The 24,398-nt window shown below is 41.3% G+C and overlaps 1 protein-coding gene across 3 annotated transcripts in view; it reads right to left on the bottom strand.

Moving 5' to 3' along the window:
* frem1a (Fras1 related extracellular matrix 1a) overlaps positions 1-24,398 on the bottom strand; it is a 265,444-nt gene that overhangs the window by 126,264 nt on the left and 114,782 nt on the right. For all 3 annotated transcript variants that reach the window (XM_039758260.1, XM_039758263.1, XM_039758261.1), the window contains exons 8-11: positions 16,069-16,200; positions 14,576-14,920; positions 6,590-6,732; positions 910-1,106 (exon numbers count right to left, since the gene is read on the bottom strand). In XM_039758260.1, the coding sequence (XP_039614194.1) occupies positions 910-1,106; positions 6,590-6,732; positions 14,576-14,920; positions 16,069-16,200 (817 nt within the window). The remainder of the gene's footprint in view (positions 1-909; positions 1,107-6,589; positions 6,733-14,575; positions 14,921-16,068; positions 16,201-24,398) is intronic.

The raw sequence follows: 24,398 nt of genomic DNA, 5'->3' as shown, positions 1-24,398 counted from the left end.
AAGAATCCTAACTCTCTTCTTTTAAGTCAGTAAACTGATGTTTTATATTTTTTGAAATTGGAAAAAAATCACAATCTCACTCAGAGGATCTGTGCAGAACTTTTTCCAAACCTGGCAGGATCTGATCAATAACATCTTAAAATAAGCTCTTCTCCATTCATCTTTATCCGCCTATTAAACTCATCGATTTATTTATTTTTACTAGCTTTAGGTTTTACTCCATTGGCCATGCTCTCTTTCTTAGGGGCGGGGATTAATTTGTTTTCAATCCTATTCTTTGGAAAAATTGATCTATTTGTATGGAATGATTACAATAAAATTAAGAAAAAAGAATAAGCACTTAAATTGGGGAAAAGGATTTTCTCTCCCTCTTTTTTTCTACTCTTAAAGTTTAACTCTGGCTCTTGGCCTTGCTCTCTTTCTTATGGGTGAGAGTCGATTTGAATTTAGTTTTGTCAAGTTTGACTGGCTTGTATGGAACGTTACTTGCTTTTAATAAATTCAATAAAATCTTAAAAAAATAGAAATGGTGATGTGACACAGTGGGAAACGTTCAACTGGCCCAACTTTATTTGGTGTGCGTTGCAGTCATCAGATTTGACATTGAGTGTATAGTTTCAAAAGGTAAAACATCACACGTGCTGTTGTAGTGTTTTCAGTAAAGTACGTGGGAACAGATTTTACAGATCACTCCTGCTTGTTTTTATTAGCATTTTCCATATTGTCCCATCTGTTTTGGAATTGCCGTTGTTCAAGAGCTGTCACCTGCACTACCCCTTTTCCTGTTCTTTTAAATATCTGACCACAGAATGCAAAGGATGGCAGTTGCATTAAGAAGTGATTATATAATGAATGAAGATAACTGCGCTTAAACAACTTAGCGATCACGTTGTGATACAAAAGACTTACCCGGACAGTGACGTGAAGTACGGCAGTGTGGTGATGGTGTAGGTGAGCTCCCTGTCGGGCGACTCGGGGTCCGTGAAGTGCAGCTGCTTCTTGGTGATGTGGACAACTTCCGTTTCCTTGACAACCAGATGTCGGCTTGTCCCGGGAGATTCTTTAGGCAACTGATCATCCACCGGTGTGATGTGGACCATAACAACCTGCATTTGAAATCACTTAAAAGTTAACTTGCTATTATATCTTCTTGTGAAATTTTAAAGCTGAAGAATGGCTTAGCATGTGTAATTTACTGTGTAATAGACTAAGACACCGTACCCATGAAGGTATAAAAGGGTACAAAGGGGAACCTGAGAGCTAAGGGAAAAAAAGAAAAGAAGTATGGAGTTTAAACAGGAAGAGTAAACGTGAACAGCGAGAGGAACAGGACTGTGGCAGAGCAGGTGCCGCATGGTGGAGCAGGGCTGTCTTAACACATTAACACGCTGGGTAGTTGCTTGGGGGCCCCACGAGCATAGTGGTCCACATTTTTTGTGATGCCTGTGTAGTGTCTGTTTTGTTATTGAAACAGGGGTCCCAGTGCTCTACTTTTCCCAGGGGCCTATGATGCTGTTAAGATGGCCCTGTGGTGGAGGCAGGTGGTCGGGTTTGTCCCCCATTCCAGTGATCCTAAGGACTTCAGACCAGCTGCTCTTACTTCATATATTAGGAAGATCTTTGTGAAGCTGGTCCTAAAACAGTTCTGACCCCTGGTTTCAGAATATCTAGATCCTCTGCGGTTTGCCCATCAGACATAGGTAGGTATGGAGGATACTGTCATCACCATGCTGCACAGAGTCTATTCTCACTTGGACAAAGTCAGCACCACAGTCAGGACCATCTTCTTTTCACTGCTTTTAATGCCATTCTACCTCATCGACTGGGGAAAAAGCTCAAGGCTTTGAATCTTGATGTCCCTACAATCTCCTGGATCATAGACTACCTGACCAACCAAAAGCAGTTTGTGAGGCTGAAGGACTGTGTCTCAGAAAAGGTGGTGTGCAATATTGGAGCACCCCTGGGGACCGTCCAGTCTCCCTTCCTCTTTACTCCTCCACATGACAGACTTCCAGCACAATAGCAACGATTACCATCTACAGAAATTTTCAGATGGCTTCTCCATTATAGGCTAAGTGATGAGTTGAAGTACAGGAAGGATGTGTGGACTTCCATCTTGCGGTGCAGGGACAACAACCTGCAACTCCACATCAGTAAGACAAAAGAGCTGGTGGTGGACTTCCAGTGTGCAAAGAAACTTCTAAGACCAGCTTCAGCTATGTTTAACATCTACACAGCAGACTTTCAGTACAATACCAGCCCTTGCCATCTACAGAAATTTTCAGATGACTCCTCCATTATAGTCTGCATTAATAATGGAGATGAGTCGGAGTACTGAAAGGTTGTGGAGGTCTTTGTCTTGTGGTGCAGGGATAATAACCTGCAATTCCACATCAGTAAGACAAAAGAGCTGGTGGTGGTCTTCCTGCATGCCAAGGAGCCTCTGAGACCACCAGTCACTATTCAGAATATTAGGTTACATAGTATGGTGTGTGGAGTACAAGTCCAAGGACATTCTGCTCAAGCTTTATAACACACTGGTGAGGCTTCATCTGGAGTTCTGTGTGCAGTTTTAGTCTCCAGGATACAAAAAGGACATAACAGCACTAGAAAAAGTCCAGAGAGGAGCAACTAGGCTGATTCAGGGACTACAGGGGATGAGTTATGAGAAAAGATTAAAAGAGCTGAGCCTTTACAGTTTAAGATAAAAGAGATTAAGAGGAGACATGATTAAAGTGTATAAAATTATGAAGGGAATTAGTCCAGTGGATCGAGACGGTGACTTTAAAATGAGTTCATCAAGAACACGGGGACACAGTTGGAAACTTAAAAGTAAATTTCGCACAAACATTAGGAAATTTTTCTTTAGACAGAGAACGATAGACACTTGGAATAAGCTACTAAGTAGTGTGGTGGACAGTAAGACTTTAGGGACTTGCAAAACTCGACTTAAATAAGTGGATAGGACTGGTAAACTTTGTTGGGTCGAATGGCCTGTTCTCGTCTAGAGTGTTCTAATGTTCTAATCAGGGAGAAGGACATGGAAGTGGTGCAGAGTTACACATAAATAAGAAACTAGACTGGTCTGACAACACGGAGGCGCTGGACAAGAAGGGTCAAGAGCAGATTGGACATCCTGAAGGGACTCTGGTCTTTTGATGTATGCAGCAAGCTGCTGGAAATGTTCTACCAGTCCATAGTAGCCAGTGTGGTGCTCCTCGGAAAGCAACTTGAGTTCAATGCCTGAACAAGCTCATCAGGAAAGCTTGCTCCTGGGCACACGGGAAGCTGTAGTTAGCAAAATTGGATGTCATCATGAAAAATCCCCACAGGTGTTGCTTTCTTTGAGCACTTAACCACAGGCTCATTCTACTACGGTATGCTAAGAAACGCATCTTGGGGGTCTTTTCTGCCCACTGCTATCAATCAATTCAATGCTTCCACCCCATGTACTCATTGGTTAGCTGTATTATTTGTCCTATGAGTCTGTATTCTTGTTTTTTTTTTTTATTTCTGCTGCTGTTTGCATCTGAATTTCCCCATTGGATTAATTCTTTTAGGGCTGAATATTTTTCAAAAAACTCACTTTTTTTCTAAAAAGAACACAGAGCAATGGCTTAACACATCAATCAGTAAAAAACATTTATTTATGACAAATGTCGCTGTCTTGCATGGTGTATGAGCCTGCATACTATCTGATTTCACATCTGATCTGGTCTGATCTCGCTCAGAGCAGCCAACTGCATGCGCTGCCACATTGCACTGCTTTACAATATGAGGTGCCTCCTTTTCAATGGTCTGTTGCTGCACACAACACAGTCAGGTTTGTACTTTTTGCAGGAAATTGGCGCTCAGTCAGCCTGTCTGGCACTGCTCTTTGTGATGGCCTTCCTCGCTTTGCCAAAGGCACCGCCACCCCTTCTTTTGGAAATCTGCTGCAGTCGTGTTGCTGTCACTGTTTGCCTGCTTGAACAATATACAGCCATTTGTCAGTGCAACCCTCACGCATGCGATGGCGCACAGGTGTGTCAGATGCGCAAATGTACTCAGCTGGCAGCCGATCACCTGATGGGCGGTCTCGGCTGGGACCCGATCAGCCGATGCCGGCTCTTCACTCTCCGGCTCGATCCAATCACTTTCAACAAAATCCGAGTCTGAAAAGTCAGAGTCCAACTCGGTGATAATGTGCAAAACATCGTCTGCTGAGTATTTTGCTTTCTGTGCTCACTTCGGTCCATCATGAGATGTCGATGCCATCTTGTCTTCATTTACGTTTCGTAACTCATGCACATGACTCAGGATGCTGAGTCAATGAGTTTAACATTCCTCCAAGCAAAGAGGGCCTACCTTTAATGTAACAGTGAGTTTTGTTGCTGTTTTCCAGCTGATTATCGCACTCTACCCCTGGATGTCTACATGAGTCCTCAATCCCTCCTGTCGAAAAAACGTGAACATCCACCCCAAAAGAGTTCATAAAGTCAATCTAAACTAGAATAAACTATTTGAAGGGCAGGGTCGCTCCTGCTGTTCCCTGATTGACCCACTGCTCGGAGTGAGCTGCCGCTGGAGGACATGCGATGGTGGCAGGCAAGAAGACAGAGTGCTGCTAATGGGACACCCCAGTGGTGACCGGAATGAGATGGCTGAATGAAACTCTGGCATTAGAAAACTGGTTTGTTTAGCTTCCTGACTCTTTAACATTACAAATAAAGATACAGTATCTTATATATAAACATCTACATGTAGAAGTGTGTGTGTCTGTCTTTCCGGCACAGAAGTGAGAGGTGGAGTCGGGGTAAGGGCTTCACCTCCAAGGCAACAGAAAACTCGCTTAGCTGCTAACAAAAGCGAGGCCAGCACATCGGCAAAATGAAACCTCCAAAGAAAGAGACCCTCGCTTAGCCACTAATGCCCAAGCAAGGCGAGCACATCGGCAAAACAAAACCTCCGAAGAAAGACAGTCGCTTAGCCCAGTGTTTTTCAACCTTTAAGTATTTGCGACCCGAGTTTTCATAACAGTTTTAATCGCGCCCCACCTAACGTTTTTTTGAAATATAGATGCATATTTTATTATACCTACTTAACTTTTATTGACGTTTATCTAACTCTATATTTATTGTTCTAGTATCAGAATGTAGTTTAAGTTAATTTGTTTTGGTTTCAACAGATGTTTTTTTCATATTTTTGATTCTTGTTTTCTTTTTTTCACATCTTAGCGCCCCCCCTTTTTGTTACTTCGCACCCCCCTAGGGGTGCCCACCCCGCAGGTTGAGAACCACTGGCTTAGCCGCTAATACACAAGCGAGGCAAGCACAACAGTAAAACAAAATATCAGAAGAAAGACAGTTGCTTAGCCACTATTGCACAAGCGAGGAGAGCACTTGAAGAAAGAGAGTCGCAAAACGAAACCTCTGAAGAAAGAGAGTCGCTTAGCCGCTAATACACGAGCGAGGCGAGCACATCGGCAAAACGAAACCTCCGAAGAAAGACAGTCGCTTAGCCCAGTGTTTTTCAACCTTTAAGTATTTGCGACCCGAGTTTTCATAACAGTTTTAATCGCGCCCCACCTAACGTTTTTTTGAAATATAGATGCATATTTTATTATACCTACTTAACTTTTATTGACGTTTATCTAACTCTATATTTATTGTTCTAGTATCAGAATGTAGTTTAAGTTAATTTGTTTTGGTTTCAACAGATGTTTTTTTCATATTTTTGATTCTTGTTTTCTTTTTTTCACATCTTAGCGCCCCCCCTTTTTGTTACTTCGCACCCCCCTAGGGGTGCCCACCCCGCAGGTTGAGAACCACTGGCTTAGCCGCTAATACACAAGCGAGGCAAGCACAACAGTAAAACAAAATATCAGAAGAAAGACAGTTGCTTAGCCACTATTGCACAAGCGAGGAGAGCACTTCGGCAAAACGAAACCTCTGAAGAAAGAGAGTCGCTTAGCCGCTAATGCACAAGCGAGGCGAGCACATCAGCAAAACGAAACCTCTGAAGAAAGAGAGTCGCTTAGCCGCTAATGCACAAGCGAGGCGAGCACATCAGCAAAACGAAACCTCTGAAGAAAGAGAGTCGCTTAGCCGCTAATGCACAAGCGAGGCGAGCACAATGGCAGGTTTTTTACAGCACAGGCTTGCACAAATAGAATAAAATATTTATCTACTTATATACTAGATGTCACTTGTTGTGCACTTGACTATACAGCACCATTCTAAAGACATTTCTAAACAGGCCTGGCCTGAGTGAGTAAGTACAATGGCAGACAATGGCATCAGGTCAAGCGCTGGTCCACGTCTCTGATTAGTGCTGCTGACACAGACTCCTGGTGAGCAGAAGAGTTTGATAAATGAATAAGTGCGTGGACTTTGATTTGTGTATTAAAATAAATACAATGATGTCAAATTATTATCTTGGGGAAAATGAGACTTGGAGGCTAATCAAGCAGCTAGGAAGCACACAGTCAAATCCTCTGGGTCATCTTGTGGCCCTTTGATGCAATTTTATCAACCTACAGAACTGTAAGCCTATAATGTCGAGATTTATTAAGATTCACTAAAATATGAAAGTAGCAACTGTAAGGTACCTGTGGCTCTGATAGATTGGGTGGGTCATGGCTGTCAGAGAGCACAAACTCAAAGGAATCTTCAAACACTTCATTTCCCAGATGATGGTAATAAATAATGGCATTGAACAGGTCTCTCTGAAGAAAGCGCTGGACGGGGTAACCTTCAGAAAAAAAAAAAACAAGAAAAAATATTGCATCATCCATCCATCCATCCGTTTATCATTTCGTCGTTTCAGCTTTGCATCCAATTAAAGGTCAGTCTATCCCTCCATTTACACATCCATTCATTCGTAAATCCACCTATCCACTCAACCATCCAGTCATTTTTGCAACCATCCATCAGCCCATCTATCTAACAAATGGCATATTTATTATTCATCTACCCAAGGCAACAAAAAATTATTGTTGGTAATCATCAGAGACCACAATACGCTTTACTAAATCGGTTTTTCAAGCTGATTTCAGATCCGCTTTCAGTCTTTTGCAGTCACGTCAACTTTTTGAGTTACGAGTAATGTTAGTGTACAGTGTGCTTGTATGTAATTTTTACTAAAATATAAGCAACCAATGAAGTAAATGTTTCAATATCTTCAGTGTGAAGTCAAATCGCCACACACTGTGGCCTAGATACGCTGAACGGCGTCCACTATTTCTTCATAAATGCTCAGAGTAGGATTTTCTTGTGCACACTGTGTCTGGATTGTCGTGGTACAGCATCCAGCGGTAGTCTGCCATCATATTCTCATCTCAGAAATTCTGGTAGCGACGCTCCATTAACTGAATGTCCTGCTGAAAACGTTCTCCTTGCTCATCACTCACCATACTAAGACTTTCTGGAAAGAACTCTAGATGTGAGTACAAAGAAGGGAATTTTCAATGACATGCGACAGTACAGTTTCTGGTATGAATCACGCAGATTCTCAACTCCTTCCTTGTATGTAGAAGACTTATGGCTACCCAGAAAGTTTTTACAGTGCCACTTGAATGCCTCTCAAGTTTCTTCCTCAGCTGCTGAGAGAGACTGTTTAAAACCATCATCCTGCAATATGGACTTAATCTGTGGACCTATAAATATCCCTTCCTTCATTTGTGCAGTGCTTATGTTTAGAAAGTTCTCAACAAGGTATTGAAAACCCAGCGAGTCTGCATTACACATGGCCTCTACAAGGTTCTTCATCAAGCCTAGCTTGATACGGAGAGGCATGATTGCAAACTCCAGGCTGGAATAAACATGTATAGTTTAGCTGAAAATCCACTTGTGTTCACGCAGTCAAAGTAGCGATTGCTGAGATGGTCTCGCGGTTCCCTCCACACCATCAGGATTGCAAATGACATCGCTGCCTTTTGTGGATTTAGCCAGCCAAGCAGTCCATTGGAACAGCTGGTACAGATGACACGTGAAGCCCAAGATTTATCCTGGTCACCAAGTGGACAGCTGAAGTACAATCTAGACGTCTTCTTAAGAACAGTCAGCATGGGTTCAGAAGAGGGAAGTCATGTTTTACTAACATGCTGGAATTCCATGAGGAGGCAACAAAAGGATACGATCAAAGTGGAGCAGATGATGTTATTTATCTGGACTTTCAGAAAGCATTTGATAAGGTGCCACATGAGAGGCTGGCATCAAACTAAAAGAAGTGGCAGTTCAGGGTGATGGTTTTAGATGGGTGCAGAATTGGCTCAGACACAGGAAGCAGAGGGTGATGGTGCGAGGAACCTCAACAAAACTGGCCGATGTTAAGAGTGGTGACCAGCAGGGGTCAGTGTAGGGCCACTGCTATTTTTAAAATATATAAATGATTAAGATAGGAATTCAAGTAACAAGCTGGTTAAGTTTGCAGATGATACCAAGATAGGTGGATTAGCAGATACTGTAATTTGGAATCCGTTATATCATTACAGAGGGACTTGGATAGCAGACAGGCTTGGGCAAATTTGTGGCAGATGAAATTTAATGTCAGTAAATGTAAAGAATTACACATAGGAAATAAAAATGTGAGGTTAGAATACACAATGGGCGGTTGGAAATCGAGAGGATGCTTTATGAGAAGGGTTTAGGAGTCATGGTAGACTCTACGCTATTGACTTCCCAGCAGTGTTCAGAAGCCATTAAGAAGGTTAACAGAATGTCAGTTTATATAGCGCCTTGATGTGTGGAGTACAAGTCACAGGAGGTTCTGCTCAAGCTTTATAACACACTGGTGAGGCCTCATCTGGAGTACTGGGTGCAGTTTTGGTCTCCAGACTACAAAAAGGACATAACAGCACTAGAGAAGGTCTAGAGAAGAGCAACTAGGCCGATTCAGGGGCTACAGGGGATGAGCTATGAGGAAAGATTAAAAGAGCTGAGCCTTTACAGTTTAAACAAATGAAGATGAAGAGGTGACCTGACTAAAGTGTTTAAAATTATGAAGGGAATTAGTCCAGTGGATCGAGATGGTGACTTTAATATGAGCTCATCATGAATACGGGGACACAGTTGGAAACTTGTTAAGGGGAAATTTCACACAAACATTAGGAAGTTTTTCTTTACACAAATAGCGATTGACATTTGGAATAAGCGACCAAGTAGTGTGGTAGACAGTAAGACTTTAGGGACTTTCAAAACTCGACTTGATGTTTTTTTGGAAAAAATAAATGGATAGGACTGGCGAGCTTTGTTGGGCTGAATGGCCTGTTCTCGTCTAGAGTTTTCTAATGTTCTAATGAATCTGCGGTAATTGGGCGATGTTGTGCTTTCGCCATGAATGACCCTCACACATAACAGAAACTGTCTGAATGATTAATACAACTTCTACACATGATACCAACTGAAATCAATCACAGTTAATGCCGTCCGTAACATAAAAATACAGACAACTGTCGTTAAATCTTGGAACCACCTTGAGCATGGGAAATGCACTATATAAATAAAATGTATCATTGTTATTATTAGGCTTTGGCTAATTTTAACAAATATCATCCATCCATCCATCCATTATCCAACCCGCTTTATCCTAATTACGGGATCACGGGGGTCTGCTAGAGCCAATCCCAGCCAGCACAGGGAGCAAGGCAGGAAACGAACCCCGGGCAGGGCACCAGCCCACCGCAGGACTTAACAAATTTCATTCAATTCAATTCAATTCCATTTTATTTGTCATTCAGCAGAACATCCGAGATGTGCTGCAGAACGAAAAAAACGATGCACAAGACATTAATAAAAACACATAGTTAAAAATCAATTACATTCTAATTAAAAGTGCAGAATATTCTAATTAGAAGTGCATAACAATTTCTGATTAAAAATGCATTCAGTGAAATGCTAAAGTCACGCAATATATAATTAGCTTCAACACAAAAACTAGACGTGCTAGAGAAAAAATGAAACACAGATTTGAAATCAGCATGAAAAACAGCTACAAACCCACTGATGACAATTACCCGAGTTATTTTTCCTTCAGTAAGCAAGCAGATAGATGTCATTAGTGACACATTTGGAGGTAGGTTGGGTACCTGATTTGAATATGTAACTCGATTAATGGATAGAGGCCTATCATGCAAGCTGTCATACCAAAATGCAATAAGCACAGTTCTGATGGATTGATGCAAGCCCAACTCCAAATGAGTGACGGGTCAAGCTATGCCTACTCACCGCTCTGTCATGCAGAGACTGGGACATTAGGGAGGAAAAACAAAACAAAGACTGGTGCAGATATGTTAAGTAATTTCCACCTTGGAAAATAGAGTAGTAACTTTCCTAGTAACAAGTGTCAACATTTGATTCAAGAGTCCTCCTGCTAACACAATGGTGGCACAAGAAATGAAAAAGCTATAATGGTCATTAAAGGTCCCGTGGTGCTGTCTGAAAGTAGAAATCGTATCACAGTAGACGACTTATATTGTACACCAATCCATTCCTTCAAACCCTGTTGATCAAATGAGTAATTACATGCACTTATTCTTCGTCTTTTCCCACTTCCATGATCAGACCTTTTTACACTGTGACGTGTGAGTCCCTGTTTTGTACCCCAAAACACGAGGCTGAGCCTCAGTATTTTAGCGAAACCAGCTTCATTCAGCTTGAAAAAGAAACAGCACGGTTATCTATTGTAGCGGGATCTTCCACTAACTATACACAGACACAGCAATCACGCAGGGTCGTAGCCAAGTTAGTGGCCAAGCAATCCTGGTCCCTGCAGTAATAATGTTCCTTGCCATAATACACCTGCTACATCGCACCTACTCTCACCTTGACAAGCCTAGGACCACCGTAAGGATGATGTTCTTTGACTTCTCCAGTGCCTTTAATACCATCCAACCGGCAGTACTGGGGGAGAAACTAATGAACATAAACATTGACACCTGCTTGGTTTCCTGGATAGCACTGGAGCTCCCAGGGGACAGTATTGTCTCGGATTTCTTTTCATGGAGAGCTGCCACAGCAGTGGGATGCCACGTGGGAACATTAAGGTGTCTGATAAGAACAAATTGGACAAGTCAATTAAAAAGGCCGGTTCTGTGCTAGGCATGGAGCTTGATTCTGTGGATGTAGAAGCGAAGAGGAGGATTCTATCCAAAGTAAAATCCATTGTGAACAATCCTTCTCATCCGCTATACAGTGTTTTCGCTGAACAGAGGAGCAGTTTCAGCCAGAGACTGATTACTATCAAGTGCTCCACAGAGCGCCACAGGAGATCCTTTCTCCCAACGGCCATAAAAGTTTACAATTCTTCTCTGTAACCCATACAAACATGTATGTGGCTTTTGCACTGACTGGTATACAATAGGACATTAATACTTACCCATACTAATAATATGACAACTGCAATACTACCTCCCTATAGCATATGTAATATAAGAGTGCATACAATAATACTATACTACTGTACACTATTGTTTTTTGTTTTTTTTTTTCCTTTCTTTAGTCAACAACTGTGAGCACCTGTAACCGAGCACAAGTAATTTCCCTCTGGGATTAATAAAGTTTTTTGAATTTGAATTGCCCAGCAACGAACAGGGCTATCTTCCATAGATGCAGCGATCGCACTCTGGGATGCCCTTTGGCATGTCGACCCATTGGGAGGAGCCCCAAAAGAGTTTAGAAACCTTACAACACATTGCATGCAGTTGTGCCCATAAGTTTATTCACCCTGGAAGAATTGGTGACATTTTGGTAATTGTGTGGGAAAAAGAAGTAATCCTGCGGAAGGCTTTCTTTTTAATTAGGGAGTGTGGTCAGGAAAAGCAATTTATTATCACATCGTTGTGTGTGCCCTTTTTAAATCCTCATGATAACTGAAATCACTCAAATGGGCCTGATCAAAAGTTCACATCCCCTTGAATGCTGGGGCTGGTAATAAACACACAATTTGACTCACACAGGTTCAAACTAAGGGTGATGAAGGGAGAGGGTCCACTCCTGTAACCTCTTGGATTGCAGTCAGTGTCTGAGTATAAACTGTCAATTTGAATTTATACAGAGCTGCACTGACTTTGCTGGATACAGAGCCATGGGGGAAAGCAAAATGACTGTCAAAGGACCTGCAAGAAAAGGTGGCTGAATTGTATAAATCAGGAAAAGGATATAAAAAGATATCCAGAGATCTGAAAATACCTGTCAGTAGAGTTCAAATTCTGATAAAACATAGTGTAAAGTTAGGGGTCTGTTGTTACCAATCCACGGTCAGGTAGGCCATCCGAGATTTCAGCCACAGCTGCCACGATCATTTGTTGAGATGCCAAAAAAAACCTACAAGCCACTTCAGCTAAGGTACAGGCTTCTCTGCAAACCAGTGGTGTTGCTGTTTCAAGATGCACAATAAGGAGGTACTTAAAAAAAAAATGAGCTTCTTGGTTGAATTGCAAGAAAAAAGTCTTCACTGTGCCAACGTCACTAGACAGTCTGCTTACAATATGCCAAAGAACTTCTACAGTCGTGGCTAAATGTTTTGAGAATGACACAAATATTCATTTTTACAAAGTTTGCTGCCTCGGTTTTTATGATAGCAATTTGTATATCATCCAGAATGTTCTGAAGAGGGATCAGATGAACTGCAATTAATTGCAAAGTCCCTCTTTGCCATGAAAATGAACTTCATCCCCAAAAAACCCATTACCGGTCTATTTCAGCCCTGCCACAAAAGGACCTCCTGACATCTTTTCAGCGATCCTGTCGTTTACACAGGTAAGGGGGTCGACGAGGACAAGGCTGGAGATCACTCTGTCATGCTGATTGAGTTAGAATAGAGAGGTTTAATTGCTGTGAAGAAGGCTTCAGGGTAACCAAAAAAGTCCAGCAAGTGCCAGGACCATCTCCAAAAGTTGATTCAGCTATGGGCACCACCAGTGCAGAGCTTGCTCAGGAATGGCAGCAGACATGTGGGAGTGCATCTGCACACACAGTGAGGGGAGCTGAAGACTTTTGGAGGATGGCCTGGTGGGTGTCAAGAAGGGTAGCAAGGAAAACATCAGGGACAAACTGATATTCTGCAAAAGGTACAGGGATTGAACTGCTGAGGACTGCTGGGGTCAAGTCATTTTCACTGATAAATTCCATTCAGGCCAACAGTAAAGCATCCTGAGATCATTCATGTCACGTGGGGTTGCTTCTCAGCCAAGGCAGTGGGCTCACTCACAATTTGGCCTAAGAACGCAGCCATGAATAAAGAATGGGACCAAAACATCCTCCAAGAGCAACTTCTCCCAACTATCCAAGAACAGTTTGGTGACCAACAATGCCTTTTTCAGCATGATGGAGCACCGGGCCATAAGGCAATCATGATAACTAAGTGGCTTGGGGAACAAAACATCAAGCTTTTGGGTCCATGGCCAGGGAATTCCCTTGACATTTATAATCCCATTGAGAACTTGAGATCAATCCTCAAGAGGCAGAGGGTGGACAAACAAAAACCCACCAATTCTGACTAACTGCAATCATTGATTATGCAAGAATGGGCTGCCATCAGACAGGATCTGGCCCAGAAGTTGATGGACAGCCTGACAGGGGGAATTGCAGAGGTCTTGAAAAAGAAAGAAGGGCCAACACTGCAAATATGGACTCTTTGCATAAACGTCATGTAATTGTCAATAAAAGCCTTTGAAACTTATGAAATGCTTGCAATTCTACTTCAGTATATGATAGAAACATCTAACAAAAAAGATCTAAAACACTAAAGAAGCAAACTTTGTGAAAACCAACACTCAAAACATTTGGCCACAACTGTAGACAAGCCTCACAAAGTCCTTTGGAGTCATGAGACCAAAAATTGATTGGTCACAACCATAAACACAAGGCCCATGACAAAAATTTTCACCATCCCCAGTGTGAAGCATGAAGGTGGATCTCTGATGTTCTTGGGGGTGTGTGAGCTACAGCTGCACAGGTAACTTAATGAACATTGATGGTAAGACGAATGCAGAGTGTCATCAGAAAATATTGGAGGACAACTTGCACTCATCATCTGGAAGCTGCACATGGGACACATTTAGATCTTCCAACATGCCAATGATCCAAACCACAAGGCTGAGTCGACCCTTCAGTGGCTACAGCAGACAAGTGAAGGTGCTGGAGGGGCCATCACAGTCTCCTGACCTCAATCTCATTGAGCCACTTTGGGAAGATCTCAAATGTGCAGTTCATGCAAGACAACCCACAAATTTACGGGACCTGGGGGATTTTTACCAAGAAGGCAGGTCTACCACCTGAGAAAATCAAGGGCCTCATGCACAACTATCACAAAAGACTGCAGGCCATCATTGATGCTAAAGGAGGCAGTACACAATATTAAGAACTAAGGGTGTGCACACTTTTGAACAGGGACCATCTCATTATTTTCTTTATTTCTATGTTTTGTTTAATGGTTGTGCTGTTCTGTAATGCCTTATAGTTTTAGTTGGACTCCATTAAAAGTAAATTAAATGTGTTCAGCCTGATCAGTCATCTCTACTTTAAAGTATGGTACGCATATTACAAATTCAGCCAGGGTAGTAAACTTATGAGCACGTCTGTACATTACATGGTACCTGTGAGAAGTGGTCCGGGTTTTTTCCGAATCTCTCCCGCCGTTGGTGGCTGAGTGATATTAAACAAGATGTAGTCATCACAGGAGTCCATGTCAGAGGCCTGAAGCATTGACAGCTGAATGAGGAGTGATTGACCCTCACAAAGTTCCAGCACCATGTTTGTGATGAGGAAAGGTGGACTGTCATCTTTCGGTAGGATGTTGATAGGGAATTTGTGTCGGATACTGTGGCGACCATCGGAGATTCTGAAGACGATGAAGTCTTTTGTTGTGTCACTGTCATCATGATGGTACCTCACTTCATTAGCCTTGATGTCATTGACGGTGAACATGAAGCCTTTGCCACCTATCAATACATATCATTTAGTATTCAGTTAGTAGTCACAAAAAGTAGGACAAATATTGGTTCATCAAAGGAAAAAAGTAATGTAGGTAAGTACAAATTATTCAGAAAATCTGTAACCAAAAGTCAAACCTATTTTTTGTCAACAAGACGATGAAGAAGAAGACCTTGCATTTTATATAATGCTTTTAAAGACACTCAGAGTGTGGGGAGAGCCACTTCTACCTCTACCGATGTGCAGTATCCACACCGATGATGCTACCGCAGTCATTTTATGTCAATATGCTGACCACGCATTAGTTAGAGGAGGTGAGAATTAGAGACAGGGGATGATTAGGAGGCCAGAATGATTAGGCTGTGGTGGGCAATTTATTTTGAAGATTGAGATACCCGCTACTCTTTATGAAGGATGCCCAGGTATCTTTTATGACCACAGAGAGTCAGGGCATCAGTTTTACGTCTCATCCGAAGGACGGTGCCATTTTAACAGCGCAATGTCCCCCTCACTGCACTGGGGCATTGGGATCCACATTCAGACCACAGGCCTCACCAACACCTCTTCCAGCAGCAACCCAAGCTTTTCCTAGATATTATCTCATCCAAGTACTGGCTGGGCTCAAACAAGCTTAGCTTCAGGTGGATGACTTCTTCTGAAGTACAGGTAGCATGGCTGCTGGCATGCCAGCATTGTAGTCATTACACACAAAAACTGGACACAGGAAACCGAGAGATCTAAGGAGCACTAACTAAACACACACACACACACAAAGGTTCTTCTTTCTTTATCCACAAGCTCAAATGATGATGAATCTGTGCCTGCCATTTCTTTAAAGCGTCACGCTGGTGGCATCAAATGTGTCATTTCCAGCGTTGTGCTTCTCAGTGGCTGAAATTGTGTGTTGGCAATGACATCTCAAAATGGCAGCAAACCACCGAACCACAGAACATGACATCGATAACCTGGCTGAAACTAGAAAATGCCCATTAACTGTCCGAAAAAACTGAAGGAAAGCAAAAGCACAAAGCCTTTCCTACTTTTCTATGAAACACCATTTGTGCTAAAATGAAATTCTGCCATTTTATTTATTTGATTTTGGCACAAATTCTATACTTTTCCAGAAACATTGTGAAGAAGACCCGAGGAGCATTACCTCTTACAGTGAGTCTTCCATGCTGAAGACCGTCGACTGTGATGATCTGCACGTTCTTAATGTTATCATTGTCCACAATCTGCAGCTGCTCCCAGGTTATGGGTCGAGTCTGTCCTTCCAGTAAGTCCAAGCCTACGGATTTAAGTTAAACATTTAGACAATAGAGTGTTAGGATTAAGAAAACGGGTCTGCCATGTCTGTTTGTTACAGTGCAGTATTGCTGCTCCTTAGGCTTTACGTGGAGAATAAAAACGTAATCAAACTGAATCAGCCTGACTTGATAGAGTGCCTAACTGTTGTTGTGACGAGGCAGATTGCTCGAGCTCTCTTTCCCTGTGTTTCTGCTCTGCCACTTCTATCATTCCAACATGGGGTACACCGAATGTAATAATACCCTTTTCTTGTTTTGTTTGATGCTTTTCTTTTGTGTTTAATTCATTTTTCTGCTTCCCTTGCTCTTAGCTTCTGTCCATTTTGCTTCATGTTTTCTGTTTATGCCTAACTTTGTTTTTATCACTTAGAAATTTCAGGTGCTGCGTTACTTCAACCACCAGTTACCTGAGAGTCTGATTATTTATTTATTTTTTTAATTTTATTGAATTTATTAAAATCAAATAACACTCCATACACATAACTTGAGTTTTACAAAAATAAAAAAAAGAAAAAGGTTCGAAACAAATCAACCCCTGGCCCTGAGAAAGAGAGCTAAGCCAGAAGTGTAAAACTTTATGGTAGTAAAGACAAATGAATAGATAAAATAATAAAAGAATGAAGATAAATGGAGTAAAAGAGGGGAGAGAACCTGCTTCCTCAATTTAAATTCTTATTCTAAAATGTTATTGATTAGATCCTGCTAGATTTTGAAAAAGTTCTGCACAGATCCTCTAAGTGTGAATTAGATTTTTTTGAGTTTCAAATAATATATAACATCAGCAACCCACTGACTTAGAATAAGAGAGTTAGGATTCTTTCAATTGAGCAAGATAAGTCTAAATGCTAATAGTGAAGTAAAGGCAATTCCAGTTTGTTTGTCCTTCTCCACTTTAAGCCCCACTGTGAGCCCACCAGACATAACTGTTAGTGGATTAGGAGGGACTGGGACACCAAGGCCTTCTGATAGGCATTCAAAGATTTTGGTCCAGAATGATGTTCATTTGGTGCAGGCCCAGAACATGTGGCATAGTGAGGCTGGAGGTTGATTGCAGCGTTCGTAGGTTGGCTCTTGCCCTGGAAACATTTTGTTCAATTTTAAGTGAGACAGATGTGCTCGATATACAATTTTGAGTTGAATAATTGTATGCTTTGCGCATATGGAGCTCGAGTGAATTCTTTGCATTGCTACCTTTCACTCCTTTTCTGAGATGTTGAGTAAGAGATCATTTTCCCACTGTACTCTGGGATCTTAGAAAGGGAGGGACTGTAAGTGTTTTTATATTGCAGAAATGCTGTCCGAGTCCTCGAGTCTGAGCAATATTTTTTCCGGCATAGAGGTAGGTGAGAGAGGAGGAAAATTGGGCAGGTTCTGTTTAACAAAGTTTCTGATTTGAAGATAGCGAAAGAAATGTGTTGCTGTTATGCTAAATTTGGAGTGTACTTGCAAAGATGTTGTCTATGTACAGATCTCTAGGTGATTTAATTCCAGATGTTTTCCAGGCATTAAAAACTGAGTGTGTTTGAGTGGATGGAAGAAGGTGGTTCTCGTGCAGAGGTGCCACCGATAAAAGCTTCTCTATCTTAAAATGCTTCCTACATAGTTAGTGAGTGAAGCACATTTGGGTTGTTAGTATATTGGCGATGACTTGTATTTATTGGGGTACAAAGCAAGGAATATGAAGAAGTACTGCAAGATTTTATTTCTATTGCAGGCCAAGCCTGTGTCTGTTCGTCTATTTCTGTCCATGTCCATGTTTTTATAGTTTGTATGTTTGCCGCCCAGTAATAAAATTGAAAGTTGGGTAGAGCCATGCCACCTTCCGCCTTAGGTCTTTGTAGGGTAGCCCTTTGGATACGTGGATTTTTTGAATTCCAAATAAATTAGGTTGAGTCTAATTTCTTAAAAAATTATCTATTGATGTATATTTGAATGTTTTGAAATAAAAAGAGGAGCTTCGGAAGGCTATTCATCTTAATAATATAAATTCTTCCAGCTAAAGTGAGATGAAATGGAGAGATTATTTAATTTTGCAACTCTGTTCTTCAGGTCACTTTTGTGCTCCCTTCATTTTTTTGTTAGGGTTTGCTGTCAACACCAAAAAAGACATTTAAAGTTGCTGTAAATCCATGTAGACAACTACACTGATATGGGAAAACTTCCCACATGAGTACTGGGGGCTTAAAATTACTGGGAGATGAGAAAGTTATGCCAAAGAATTGTCAAAAAAAAACCCAAAAAAATATAAAACAGTCAAGATGTCCATAGCTTGAAAGACACACGGACACCAAGTGAAAGGTAAACTAAGAATCATAAACAAAAGAAAAAAAAATACCGATCACCATCTAATCACCTGATTTTTGCACCAAATTCGCCACTAGTTTATGTAAAGGTTTGTTTTTTTAAACGAGGGATACTGAACTTTGGTGCCCTGGCCAAATTCATCCTGGTAATGACTGAGTTGAGCCAGTGCCACAAGAAAATCTCAACTTATCGGGAGGTGTCATTATTAAATGCTTGGAGACTTGCTGACCAACCACAAGCGTTACCTGGTAGGTAACCACGTAAATGATCAGAATGCAATTCAGCACTAAGAATGTAAAACTGTAGTCCGATCTTCACCCTGTCAAATAAGCAAACCAGCCACCGTGGCGCAATGTCAGAGGCATTGCCTCAGGCTCTGAGGCTCGATCCCCGTAAGGGGGGGTGAAACACATGTTGTGTACTCTTTGTATTATTTGCCAGATGCTGTATCATATATATAATAAATCAATTAAAATTAAATAAGTGGGTGGCATGGTGGCGCAGTGGGTAGAGCTGATGGGTAGCGCTGCTGCCTCGCAGTTAGGAGACCCAGGTTTGCTTCCCAGGTCCACCCTGCGTGGAGTTTGCATGTTCTCCCCGTGTCTGCGTGGGTTTCCTCCCACAGTCCAAAGACAGGCAGGTTAGGTGGATTGGCGATTCTAAATTGGCCCTAGTGTGTGCCTGGTGTGTGGGTGTGTTTGTGTGTGTCCTACGGTGGGTTGGCACCCTACCCGGGATTGGTTCCTGCCTTGTGCTTTGGGATTGGCTACAGCAGAACCCCGTGACCCTGTGTTCGGATTCACTGGGTTGGAAAATGGATGGAAAATTAAATAAGTTAAATAAGTAGTTTAACAGAAGGACAGGGGGAGACCAATCACATGGACTATTTGCTCCCTTGATAAAACAGCTGACATTCTTCCTGGGCTACAGTACCTACATGGATACTGGCAGGGCAGCCTGGGAATTGCAGTTCCATTAGACAGCCCTGCAGGGTTCCATGGGTGCCACCAGGAGGATCTGCAGGGACAGACTATCTCCACCTTAAGGATCTTCTGACTGACCCAGAATTGCTTCCAAACCTGTTGTGCTGTAACAGCAGAAGTACTCCCGGGTCTGACATTTCATCCAGGCGATTCAGAGTTGGGAGAAGAGCTGGACTTACCTGGAGGCATGGAGGGAAAGAAAGAAAGAAAGAATCGTATCTGTGCTGTATTTGAGCATTACCTGTGAAAATATTTGTTACAATAAATTATTATTTGAACTGGGACTTGTGTTGGTATTGGTGTGTAGAAGGGTCTAGGGGCTCAGTGGCACCTCCTACAGGTCTATATATACATATATATATATATATATATATATATATATATATATATATATATATATATATATATATATATATATATATATACTAGCAAAAAGAAGTAATGTGTTAAAGAAGCAATGAAAAAGAAAAGGAAACATTTTGAAAATAACGTAACATGATTGTTAATGTAATTGTTTTGTCACTGTTGTGAGTGATGAGTGTTGTTGTCATATATATATATACAGTATATATATATATATATATACACACACACATAAACATATATATATACATATCTATACATATACACATATATATACACATATATACATACATATATACATATCTACATATATACACACACAGCTATTTCAGTATCAGTGCAATACGCTGCTTGTTAAAACGGATGACACCCGCTCTTACGTGCAAGTCTGCGTGGATATTATGAACTATCGTATTTGTTCAAGTTCTATTTAAATTTTAAATAGAAGGAATTTTTATTTAGTCGACAGAAATATCTTTGGTAGGAATGGTAAAACAGACAGGAATATTATTCCTGAATAAATCAACTCAAACCTTAAACAACTTATAATATTTTGCTCTCCATAAAAATATATCCTGTCTAAATTATACAAGTTAGAAATAAAGTAAACGTTAAAAGAACAAACATTCAAATTTCTTTACTCTTATGTAATTTTATATAAAAAATAAACTTAGATTTTAAATATCCCAAAAGATTTTGCTCTCCATAAAAATATATCCTGTCAAAATTATACAAATTCAAATATGAACATGCTGCATAACAAAACCTGGAAATATAAATAAAATGTGTTCCTTTCAGCAATAACAAATCAAATCATTCAGTTGTCTTTGCTCATATGTCATTTTAGAGCTGGACGCCTGGCATCTTTTTGGCAACAGGTTCGTTTCTGTTTGGTGTGAGGTTCTGTGTTGTGGAGATTCTCAGGATGGATTGCAGGTGCTCATCAGTGAGGCGACTCCTGTGTGCTGTTTTGTTAGTCTTTATCACTGAGAAGAGCTTCTCACACAGATATGTGCTACCAAACATGCACAAGGTTCGAGCCGCATGTAGACGGACTTTTTGTTCTTCAAAGTCACCAAAGCGCCGTGCAAACTCAGTGCGCTCAGTTTATCAGCAAAGTGCGTATTTGGGAACACCGTAGTGACGATTTGGTTTAACATTACTTGGCAACAGGGAAAGTGGGGCAAGTTTGTGTCTCCCATAAAAGCAGCTTCACTTGAAATCACTTTGTGATTGTGCACGGGTTAAAACGTCCGCTGAAGTGTCAGATTCTTATTTAATTATTCTGCTTTCTGTATCTTCTGCATTGCATTCAGGTTACCCTGATGTTTTGTCTCATAGTGCCGTCTTAGATTAAATTCTGTAATTACAGCCACATTAGCTCCACAAATGAGACACACGGGTTCAGTAAACATATACTCAGCCTCCCATCGGTTTTAAAGGCTCTATTTTCAGAATCAACTTTTCTCTCAGCATCGTGTGAGCTAGCTTCGCAATAACTTGCAGCATCATAAGGTAGACTTGATTAGCGGTAAGTGTTAGGCAAGGCAGCTGAAGCGCTGCATTATGGGATCTGTAGTTTATTGTGTTACCAGCGCTTCATATACCGGGCTTTAATAACAATAATACAGTATATAAAATGATCTCGGGCGGATATAATTACGCCGGGCGGATGTGGCCCTGCCCTTGAGTTTGACACATATGGACTAAATAGAACTTGAAAAGATATATTTTTCAAATGTGATCGCAATTCAGATAGAGTTGACGCGCACTACAGCCTGCATCCTCCCTCGCTCTTACTTTTTTACCGTTCATCTAATGAATACACTGAGTATGGCTTTACCAAAACAATCATTGATGGCAAATAAAGTATCCATTATTCGAGTATGTAGATCGGGTTATATATATATACATATATATATATACCCGCGTATCGCAGCGGAGAAGTAGTGTGTTAAAAAAGCTAGAAAAAGAAAAGGGAACATTTTAAAAATAACGTAACATGACTGTCAATATACAGTATTTGTTTTGTGAGTGTTACTGAGTGTTGCTGTCATCAAGGATTTGATTATCATTATTTCTTTCAATCAGGTTCGTATTTGTAGGATGTGTTGTGTTCAAGTTACATTCCGTGTTTGTCAATCGTTGTAAAGATGACAGGTTTCATTCATCGATTCGTTTCTTACTGCATCAATAAACAGCTCGTCTTCTTCTTTATCTGAGACCTGACACACTGCATGCACGGGTTTTTTACACTGTCTTCCTTTAGCGGGACATTGACTTTTTCCAACGTGTGCTTTGTTTCCGCAGTAGTTGGATTTATGAATATGCTTGTATGTATCAGGCGCTTCATATTTTTTGCTGCCTTTTCAATTGTGTAATTCGGTTTTGTTCAGCTCTTTGGAACTGTTGCTTTTATCTGTGCACTGCGCCAGTTCCGTGAGTTCGGTGTACATGCATCGAAGGTTCCCAGCTGTGCTGGTGCCATCTCGTGCTATGTCCATGGCTGTATTTAATGTTACCTTAGTCCTGGCACTTAAAACTTTCTCTCGCAGTTTCGCTGAGTTTGTGTCAAACACCACCCTGACCATCTCATCTTCCTCTCCATAAGCACAGTCCTTCACCCGTGAATATTTAGTGGGAGTTTGCTATTGGATTGCCGCTGACGGACGGCCTTATATGGGCAGGCACTAAATTACAAACGCCAGCGGCAGCCTGTCTATGAACTTAATTTAAAGTGTAGGTTTACATCGTGCTTTGTTTCAGTAGCAGAACTCATGAATATGGCTGTATATGTCACTCGCTCGCTTCTTATTGTTTCGCTGCCTTCTCAATTATATAATGCATGTTTTCTTCAGCACTTTTTGGAGGTCTTCCTGGTTTTCTATGTACTGCGTGATTACGTGGGAGGCGTGATGATGTCACACGAAACTCCGCCCACGGCTTTCAAGCTCATCTCCATTACAGTAAATGGAGAAAAACAGCTTCCAGTTATGACCATTACGCGTAGAATTTCGATATAAAACCTGCCCAACTTTTGTAAGGAATGAACCTGCCAAATTTCAGCCTTCCACCCACACGGGAAGTTGGAGAATGAGTGATGAGTCAGTGAGTGAGTGAGTGAGTGAGTGAGTGAGTGAGTGAGTGAGGGCTTTGCCTTTTATTAGTATAGATATAACCAGTATAGAAGTGCTATATATACAGTGGAACCTCAGTTCACGAACGTCTCCATTCACGTACGACTTGGTTCACGACCAAAAAGTTTGCCAAACTTTTGCCTCGGTTCACGACCACACGCTTGGTATACGAAGTCAGTTTCCCTTTCGGTTTGTGCGCGCCTATGATTTCCGCACGTGTTGCATTGTTCTCAGTCAGACGTGGGTGCTTTACTTGAGCTCTCTTTGTGCTCTACTGTATTGTGTGTGCTTTTGCAGTTAACTTTGGCTTCTAAGCAAGTGAAGAGTGGTGAGAAGAAAGTTTTGAAGAAAATTGAAATCGAAGTAAAGAAAGAAATTATTGAAAAGTTTGAGTGTGGTGTTCGTGTTACTGATCTTGCCGCCGAGTACAAGAAGTCAAAATCTACGATTTCGACTATTCTAAAGCAGAAAGAATCTATTAAAGCAGGTGATATTGCAAAAGGAGTTACAGCGTTAACCAGGCAGAGGCTTCAAGTGCTGGAAGAGGTGGAAAAACTGTTTACCAGTTTACTCATTTACCAATTTGAGAACCCTCGTGCTTTCAAGCAGCACAATGCAAACAAAGCCAGAATGCCAGTAAATGTGGAGGGCAAACACGAAGGGTTGGGTCACAAGAACTTTCTTTTTGGAATGGCTGCATGAGGCTTTCGCCCCCACCAGCTAAACAGCTAAAACACCAGAAACCCAAGAACTCACAAGAGAGAAAACCCCTGAAGGAGAACACTTCATGCCAGAACTCGACTCATGCAAGGTTAGTTTTCTTGGTGGTTTTTGTATTACGGATTTTTAATTTTTCAGTTCGTAGCCTGAATTGTTGCAATGTTACTTTTCTCTTTTTTCAAATGTTCCTTTTTTTCCGCTGTGCTTAAAATTCATTTAAAAAAAAGTGTTTACAGCGATCGGCCTGTGAGGCTAAAATAGCGTGATCTTGTTACTTTTTTGGTTGCTTGTGGTTGGTTTTTAAATACACTTCAGATTTGTTCTAATGTTCCTTTTATTTCCGCTGTGCTTCAAACTCATTTTAAAAAAAGTGCTCCACGTGCTGCTGACAGAGGGGGGAGGGGAGGGTGTGTGTGTGTGTGTGTGTGCGCGCCGCTACAGATAGAGAGAGAGAGAGCGCAAGCGAGCGCTTGCTGCTGGGTGTTTTGTGTCAGTGTTATTCAATGTTTTTACATTAGTTTACTATTACACTGTGCATTCTATGGTGTAATTAACTATATTTGTGCTTAATCTTTACATATATTTACATATTTACATACAGTTTGTACTGTCTGGAACGGATTAATTGTATTTACATACAATCCTATGGGGGAAACTGCTTCGGTTCACGAC

The sequence above is a fragment of the Polypterus senegalus genome, chromosome 7 (assembly GCF_016835505.1).
Source record: "Polypterus senegalus isolate Bchr_013 chromosome 7, ASM1683550v1, whole genome shotgun sequence".
In the NCBI taxonomy this organism is placed as follows: domain Eukaryota; kingdom Metazoa; phylum Chordata; class Cladistia; order Polypteriformes; family Polypteridae; genus Polypterus; species Polypterus senegalus.
This window is presented reverse-complemented; position numbering and strand designations above follow the sequence as displayed.